General features: G+C 55.9%; 1 protein-coding gene across 1 annotated transcript; it reads right to left on the reverse strand.

Moving 5' to 3' along the window:
• Positions 1-2064: 2064 nt before the first annotated feature.
• On the reverse strand, positions 2065-7394 carry Krt4 (keratin 4). The gene is made up of 9 exons (XM_055618236.1): positions 6903-7394; positions 5564-5778; positions 4689-4749; positions 4230-4325; positions 3588-3752; positions 3329-3454; positions 2561-2781; positions 2339-2373; positions 2065-2243 (listed from the first exon to the last, which is right to left on the reverse strand). Exons 1-9 carry the CDS (start codon positions 7377-7379, stop codon positions 2065-2067), a joined length of 1575 nt encoding a protein of 524 aa, XP_055474211.1. The 5' UTR covers positions 7380-7394.
• Positions 7395-8371: the final 977 nt, after the last annotated feature.

Here is an 8371-nt window from a genome sequence, read left to right on the forward strand (position 1 = left end):
TCCAGGTAGCCCAGAAGGGCCTAGAACTTACAGCAATCCTTCTGCCTCGGCTCTCTCAGCACAGCGATTAGTGTGTGCCACCACTCCAGGAAGGAGTCATAGAAACATGTGGCCACACCAACTCCAAGACAGTTGCATGCATCTCCTCCGCTGCCGCCTTGGTACTAGATCGTTAACGGCCCCTGCAGAGGCCAGGCCAACCCTGGCACCTGGTAGGCTGGCCAGTCCTCTTGGGCAGAAGCAGGAGAGGGGGCTGGGGCAGCCTACGGTCTTCTAGTAGGAGAGTCAGGAGCTTCGCCCTCAGTCTCAACCCTCAACTCCTCTTCCCCACCCCAGAAACTCAAAACTACTGAGCAGGCATTTCCCAGGGGTGGGGTACAATGGAGGAAGCAATGGACACCTCTCGACAGGCTTACAGGCTACAGATGCTTCCTGCTTACACATGACACACAGGGCAAAAAGCCCAGGACAGACAATGGAGAGATCAGGGCTGGCCCAGAAAGACAGCTCTCGCTGGGCCAGGAACCTCTCCCAAGATTGTAGCCCCGGAAACGCTCTCTGCTTCGCCCCAGGGGGAGACCTCATGTCTGCTTGAGGGCCTCACGGGGAAGTTCCAACTTGGGCAAAACCTTTCCACTCCCCCCACCAGCGCCATCAGGCCAGAGTTCAAGGGAAAAGTTGGCACCCACAGTGGGAAGATCGGGTCGGGCTGCAGGTGGGAGCTGTGGAGTCCATCTGCTTTTAGGAAGGGGAAGGTCGCAGTGTTCCAGATCCAGGGCTGAGGTGGTGTCCTCAAAGGCTGCATCAAGCCCTCTCCTCAGACTTCCCTCTCCCCACTGCAGCACCGCACCAAGCAGAGTCTCCAGAGATACCCCAAACCAAGAAGCTTCTGTCTTCCCTGTTCCACAAGGCCTGCCTGTCCTCCGCCCTTCCTGCTCCTCTCAGGACAGCAGCCCAGGCTGGACCGGTGAGCCCAACGAGGTGGAGTGAGCGAAGCCTTCCAACTCTGAAAGAACACCCCTCTCTCTGGGGCCAGCACCTGTAACCCTGCTGGTTCTCGAGACAGGTTCTTGAAAGCCTCTCGGGTCCAGAGGGATCTGGCCCCAAGCATGGAAATGCATAAAATAGAACGGCCTCTGGCTGGAGTGTGGCTCTAAGAACACAGCTGACACACGCAGGGCCTTGGGTCAGACCCAAGCAAATAAGAACTGAAGAGTTCTGGCAAGACACTGAGGCCAACCTATTGCGTAGGCTTGGTGTTCTGTGTACGGTAAAGGCGCCGGGCCGCCTGATGCCCGGTGTGCCTCCAGACCCAGCCTCTTCTCCCAGGCTGAGCCACCCTGCCTGAGGTCGTCCATAGCAGTCACCATTATACAGCTGGATTGTCGTGAATGTCCCCTGACCTCTGGGCAGCTTTTGGGTCCCTACCCTGCATCTCTGCACCTTGGAAACAGGAAGCTGAGGGCGTGGTGGGTGACCTTGACCTGTACAGACAGATCTCAAACCTTTTCCTAAATCCTCTGAATAGGTGGGCTTCTAGAACCTTCTCCCCAGGAAACAGAGCCAAGTTCTCAGGATGAATGACAAAAGAGTTTTATTGGGGATGAGCAGAGAGAGGAGCAGGGTTGAACGGGACCGCGAGCAGTCTTTGTCTTAGCCTGGCAGAGCCCGTCAGTGGAGAATGGGCACAGTTGTGGCAGCTGGATGGCCAGGATCTGCTGGAGGCTGGTATGACTAGACCGGCCGCACGCGACAGTTCTGAAGAAGGAGCTGCTGGTCTTCACCTCCTCTGTCCATTGGGGTGAAATCAGATGCCCCTCCCATTGCAGAAGGGTCACCTGGCCCAAGCTGAGAAGACACTACCAGGCTCCAAGAGGGCGGGCGGAGGCCATGCCTCGGCCTGGAAGATTGTTCCGGAACCGAGGGACCAAGGCAGAGTGGGGAGACTAACAAGATGAGAAACAGGAAGGAGAAGTGGAGATGAAGTGAAGGAAACACGAAGGCACCAGGAATGGCCGACCCTGCTGGGCTCAGGGCCGTCAGCGCTGAGCGTCAGCGTCTCTTCTATCGCTGGGACCTCTTGGTTATGGTGGTGGTAGAGGTGATCTTGGAACCGGAACCGCCATAGACACCACCACCAAACCCAAAGCCGCTTCCAGAACCGGAACCAGAGCCAAAACCGCCTCCCAGGCCAAGGCCGATGCCGGCGCTGCCGCCAATGCTGGCGCTGCCGCCAACTACCGCTGGAGGGATAGGCAAGATGTGTGGTTATTCTCAGCGCGAGTAGTCCCCAACCCAGACCCGGAGGAGAGGATGGCGCGGTGGGGAAGGGACTTACAGATGCTCACGGCGCTCTGGCATTCTCCAGACATCCTGTTGGGGAGACAGCCGTGAGTCACAGAGCAGAACCCCACTTCCTTCAGCATGCAGTATTAGGTGCTTATCTCAGCGGCCACACAGGAACAGCCAAGTGCGGTCTGCTGCTCCTGGCTGGACATACCAGCACGGTGCAGAAGCAAGAAGTACAGCAGGGTTCCGAGCCCAAACCCGAGCCCCTCACCTGCACTCCTCGCCCTCCAGCAGCTTGCGGTAGGTGGCGATCTCCACGTCCAGGGCCAGCTTGACGTTCATGAGCGCCTGGTAGTCGCGCAGCAGCCGGGCCAGGTCCTCCTTGGCCTTCTGCAGGGCGGCCTCCAGCTCTGTGCGTTTGCTGTAGGCATCTTTGAGGGCCAGCTCCCCACGCTGCTCCGCATCAGCCACAGATGCCTGCAGGGTCTGGCACTGTGGGCATTAATGGGCAACGTCAGGGCCCTGCTGTAGAGAACTTCACACCTGTTCCTCCTCCTGGACCAGCTCCCCACTGGATTAAGACGTTAGAATTCTTTCTGTTCTTCTCCTCATCATTCCTGACTCTAGAGTCCCATCTAGTCTAATGGTGGCGCACACCATCCCAGCACTCAAGAGGGAGAGGCAGGAGGATCTCTGTGAGTTCAAGGCCAGCCTGGTCTACAGAAAATTCCAGTACAGCCAAGGCTATACAGAGAAACCCTGTCTGGGAATGGGTGTGGGAAGGGATCTCATTCCTTCCAAACAGAACACATCCATGTCCCTGCAAGACTTCAGAGCTCACCTATAACCTCACCAGATCAACAAGATAAAGATATACAAAAGCCAGGGAAGACTAGCCAGGAAAGCCACTTTAAGAAAGACATGCTGAGGAGATCTGTGTGGCTGCTACCGTGTGGCTGGTAGAAAGGCTCTGCAGACAAGCCTGGACCCTTCCAGCCCAGTGCTTTATCCCTTTGTACCCCTGGAGGTCCACACCCACCTGCTTCTTGATGTTCTCAATCTCTGCCCGCAGCCTCTGGACCATCCTGTTAAGCTCTGAGATCTCATTCTTGGTGCTCTTCAGGCTGTCGCCATGTTGGTCAGCTGAAATCTGGAGCTGCTGGACCTGAGACCCAAGGGAGCAAGGCTCGAAGGCTGTACGGCAGACCCAGCGAGGGCGACCACAGGTGGAACAGCAGCCACCCCCGGTCAAACAAGGGCAGGTGGCACCCAGAGGCCCACTCAGCCCACACACACACCTTGATCTGGTACCAGGACTCGACCTCAGCCTTGCTCCTCCGAGCAATTTCCTCGTACTGAGTGCGGACCTCAGCGATGATACTGTCCAGGTCCAGGTTCCGGTTGTTGTCCATGGACAGTACCACAGAGGTGTCTGAGACGTGTGTCTGCATCTGGGACAGCTCCTACAAGGCCCATGTCTCACATCAGACCCCAGGAGAGTCAGTCTCCGCTGACCTCTGACCCCAGCTTCCCACTTCCACGAAAGCAACTGTGAAACAGGCCTGCTGGAGGCCGAGTTGATATTCCCAGTGTGTAGGGAGAGGGAAGAGAGAAGGATGAAAGGTTGATGGCATTACTAGACAAAAAAGCAGTGGTTCTCGTCTCTACTCCCAAAGACACAACTGTTCTGTGTATGATGAGGCAGGTTTGCTCTGTGCTAGGTGGAAAGCAATGGGATGGAAGCATTCAGGGCAGACTCCAGCTCTAACCCTCCCTTCTAGGACATCTGGTCCTGAGAAACTCTCACTGCACTCTCCCTGACCTTGCAAGAACCCTCTGCCTTGAAATAAGTGGTTGGAATCTATGAAGAAGCATGACTTGCAGCCCACAGCCTCACAGACAGGGGTTGCCTTCCTCTGTACAGAGGATGGCGGCCTCACCGCTTCGTAGAGGACCCTCAGGAAGTTGAGCTCATCCTTAAGGCTGTCCACCTTGGCCTCTAACTCCACCTTGATCATGTAGGCAGCGTCCACGTCCTGCAGAAATAGAGGGGGAGGAAGAGGGAAGGAGAAGAAATCAAGAGCAGGACTTACAGTGGGGGCAAGGATGTCAATCAACACACCCAGATTCCCTTGAAGCAGTTTAAAAGACTATGCAGAAGGGAATCGTTGGATGTGCTCTGCCACCAAAGCCACCAGAATACATGGAAATTCAGAGTTCAGGTGGGTTTTCCTCACAGACTCATTCCCTTTTGTATCTCATCCCATTACCCACGTCCTTTGATGCCACAATTCCAGGTAGAGCCAAAGAAGACAAAGACAGGCAGACAGACTAAACACACGACTTAAGCGAAGGGCCACAGCCACCAGGGATGGAAGCTGCAGCTCTGCCCGGCTTACTTTCTTGAGGACCACGAAGTCGTTCTCTGCGGCTGTGCGCTTGTTGATCTCATCTTCATACCTGGGGGCGGGGACAGGAAGACAGGAGACCACCGTGAGCTACTTCCCATCTCCCATCTCCACTGCTTGTTCTCAAACTCTCAGACTTTGGAAATGCCCAGGTCGTGAGCTGCAGTCAAGGGTTCGTAGCTATTCATCCAACATACCACCCGTGAGGCTAACAGCCTCGGCCCCAGTTTATTCAGAGACAGAAACACAAGCGCCGGGAAGACTGTTTTCAGGAGACAAGCTCTAATGCAGTGTCATTACGTCTCGCTCAGCACTGCGATCAGATCAGATCATTGGGGAGACCGTCTCCCGGCCACGTGGCAGAGTAAGTGTCCTGTTTTCAATTCTATTCCCTTTTTCTTGCTGTGTGTGTCCCTGTTCTTAGCCCCGCCCTACAGAGAGCAAAAGTAGAGCTACGGCATATTGTGTGTCCACTGTGAGTCCTACCTGCTCTATCCACACTCTCTATTCCACTCCATTCTCACAAACCATGAGGTCAGAATATCGCCCCTACTGAAGTTCTAAAAAGCCTCCCTAGTCAGTATTCAGTTGGCTCTTTCCAATCCATGTGCCAATCTATATTCCAGTCTCTGACCTGGTTAATGCTGCTATTGACCCATTGTTTCCTAACCTCTCTGTAGACAGCAAACCTAGGAGCCTAAAACTGTCGCTGATTAAAGCAACTAGTGGTTACTCGGCCTCCGCTTGAAAACAGAAGTCTTAGCTTAGAGGAGCTTTCTGCCCTGGCCCTGGGTTTCTCAGAGCCTGAGGTCCCAAGCTGCTGGAGACGAGCCCACATGCGGACCAACCCTCCCCTCTCCGCGTACTTGGTCTTGAAGTCCTCCACGCTGTCCTGCATGAGCTTCAGCTCTGACTGCAAGCGTCCTTTGTCATTTGTCAAACTGTCCAGATTCTTCCTCAAGGCATTGATGTAAGTCTCAAAGAAAGGGTCCAGGTTCCTGGGGGATGTGGTGGTTGTCTGCTGCTGGAGGAGGTTCCATTTGGTCTCCAGGACCTTGTTCTGTTGCTCTAAAAACCGAACCTGTGTTGAAAAAGCACAGGCCACTAGTGAGAACCAAATGCCTCATCAGGAGAGTGCCTGAGGCCAGCACCAGCCTAGCTGGTCCAGGCAGCCAGACCACCTAAGAATTGCCAGCCTAGCAAGCCTGGCACCATCATGACATGTGCTCCTGGGCCCGCAGCTGCCTATGGGACACATAGCTTGGAGAAGGCTGTGTGGGATTGATGGTACAGCAGGAACAGCTTCGAACCACAGCCAACCAAGGGCCCAGTGCAGGGCTAGGGAGCAGAGCATCTGTGAAATAAGCAAATCAATGGGACCAGGAGGCACACCCACAGTTGGCAGGTGTCTGCATTCAAGGACCCACAGTGAAGAACCACACATTCACATTCAGCTAAGCGTGGCAGGGCGCATGTGTGAGCCTGCACTCGGGAGGCTGAGGCGAGGACAATGAGTTTGAAGTCAGCATGAGCTGTGTAGGACAACCTTGTCTCCTGAGTCTGCACACAGGTAAAGCTGAGTGCTCATGGCCCAGACATGTTCTGAGACACAGCTGGAGCCCATCCTGACTAGGGCTTCCTGGAGCCTTCACTCTCAGAAGCCCCTCGCCAGGCCGGCCAGAGGAGAGGCCTGGCAGAGCGTTTCCACGTTGCACACTCCACAAGACTACCAACTCCTGAGCCCAAAAGGTGGGGTGAAATGAGACTCAGCAAGGGAGCACAAAGTCTCGTAGGCCGGTGCTCAAGACTGGATCTCTGTGGTCACAGCAAAGCCTCCACCAGCTACTACAGGCTTCTCGACCAGTGCGCCCACTCAGACACCTAAAGGAACCAAAACCTGGGTGCACAGCAGCCCAGAACAGCCTGAGCTGGGTCACCACCCTGGCCCCTAGCCATAGATGGCTGAGTAACCAGACTCCATGATGCATGGCTTCAGTGGAACCTACACAGCAAGAGCTCCAGAACTTGCCTAATAAATGGAAGCTGGCCTAGAAGAAGCAAGGAGCATCTCCTCTGCTCTTCAAGCAGCCTCAGAAAGGAGAGGTTTCACCCAGAGACAGAAGCAGGCACAAGCTGCCCTCCTGGCTAGGACCCGGGACCCGGAGCTCAGAAACTTCAGCCTCTGCCCAGGTCAGGCTCACTCGCCTTGTCGATGAAGGAAGCAAATTTGTTGTTGAGGGTCTTGATCTGCTCCCGCTCTGCAGTGCGGACTTTCTGGATCTCTGGGTCAATCTCCACCTGGATAGGTGTCAGCAGGCTCTGGTTGATGGTGACCTCCTGAATCCCTCCAGCAGGACAGACAGGAAAGCCAGGACCACCTCGACCATTGAAGGAGCCTCCGAAGCCACCGCCAAAGCCACCAGCACCGAAGCCTCCGATGCCGAAGCCTCTGGCACCCCCATAGCCACCACCTTGGCAGGACCCTGCCACGCTCATGGAGATGCTCTTGTGGCCCCCGAGGTTGTAGAGGCTCCTGCTGCCGAAGCCCCCCGAGGAGCAGCGGCCTGCACCCCCAGACATGGAGGCCGAGCTGAAGGCCACCCTCTTGACTCCTCCAGCAATGGCTGAGCCACCGCTAAAGCCCCGGGCTGCTCCTCGGACGCTTTGCTGTCTGGCGATCATGGCTGAGAGCAGAGGCAGCTGCTGCGAGCAAGAAGCGGAGCAAGGGCCAGGTTGTGAATGCCAGAGCCCTTGGCCCTCACAGCTTTTATGGGCTGGAGCAGCAGGGCTTGGTTGCAGGGGCATAAAGGGAAAAATCCGAAACATCTCTGGGCTGGGCCTTTGGCACAGGCCCATCCTCCCTGCACCTGCTGAACATGTCACTGAACACACCTACAGAAGTCACTGGGAGGGCACGGCTTTACGGTCTCATCACTCCTGAGCCGGTGCCCCAGGGCCTCCCGGGTCACGGCCCACCTAGCTCAGCCCTGCAAGGCCCCACTGTCCTTCCACCTTCCCGGCCAGCCTCATGGGGCTCCTGCCAGGACACATAGCCCTGTCACCCCTACTGTCATGCCACAGGTTCCAGGGTACTGCCTGCCACTGCCAGGCTCCACATCCTGACCGGAGCAAACCGCTCTCTGAGCTCAACTCGTAAAATGGAAACAGCGCAAATATTTACCTTTCCTCCCAAGACAAGTGAGATTGTGCTCGTGGACGTGCTGGGGCGCTGTCAGAGGCGGCTCTGACACTTTGTATCTAGAGATCTTATCCTTCCCCTGCCCTTGGCCCCATGTTCACCCAAGAGTCAAGGCTCTTCCCTTACACTTCCAGCCCGGCAGCCTTTCCAACCAAGACCCAGAGGAGCCCCTGGCTGGGATCTCATCGTGGGGCTGGCAGCCACCCTGAGGCTTACTGGGCTCCCCCAGAACACACGTGTCTGGTTTTTCTGATGTGGCCCCAGAACCCTGGAAAGAAGTTCCTAACCTTCTCCATGCTGAGGACAGCTTTGCAGGATGGTGATAACTCAGAGCAGAGTGTGAGATACAAAGCCTAGTTTCCCTCCTAGCTCTTGGGTTGCTCCTAGTGAGCACAACTGTCCTATGTCAGGGTCTACCCGTCTCAGTGACCAGCTAGGCAGCCTGGGGGGGTCTACCCGTCTCAGTAACCAGCTA

This window comes from Psammomys obesus, unplaced genomic scaffold (assembly GCF_907164565.1).
Source record: "Psammomys obesus unplaced genomic scaffold, mPsaObe1.curated_primary_1811, whole genome shotgun sequence".
Lineage (NCBI taxonomy): Eukaryota > Metazoa > Chordata > Mammalia > Rodentia > Muridae > Psammomys > Psammomys obesus.

Excerpts from the sequence above, each read along its gene's own strand:
- Krt4 (XM_055618236.1), bottom strand. The coding sequence starts at position 7,379 with ATGATCGCCAGACAGCAAAGCGTCCGAGGAGCAGCCCGGGGCTTTAGC. Across the intron at positions 4,750-5,563 it reads GTGGAGGACTTCAAGACCAA|GTATGAAGATGAGATCAACA; the intron begins GTACGCGGAGAG and ends CCCCGCCCCCAG. Across the intron at positions 4,326-4,688 it reads ACTTCGTGGTCCTCAAGAAA|GACGTGGACGCTGCCTACAT; the intron begins GTAAGCCGGGCA and ends CTATTTCTGCAG.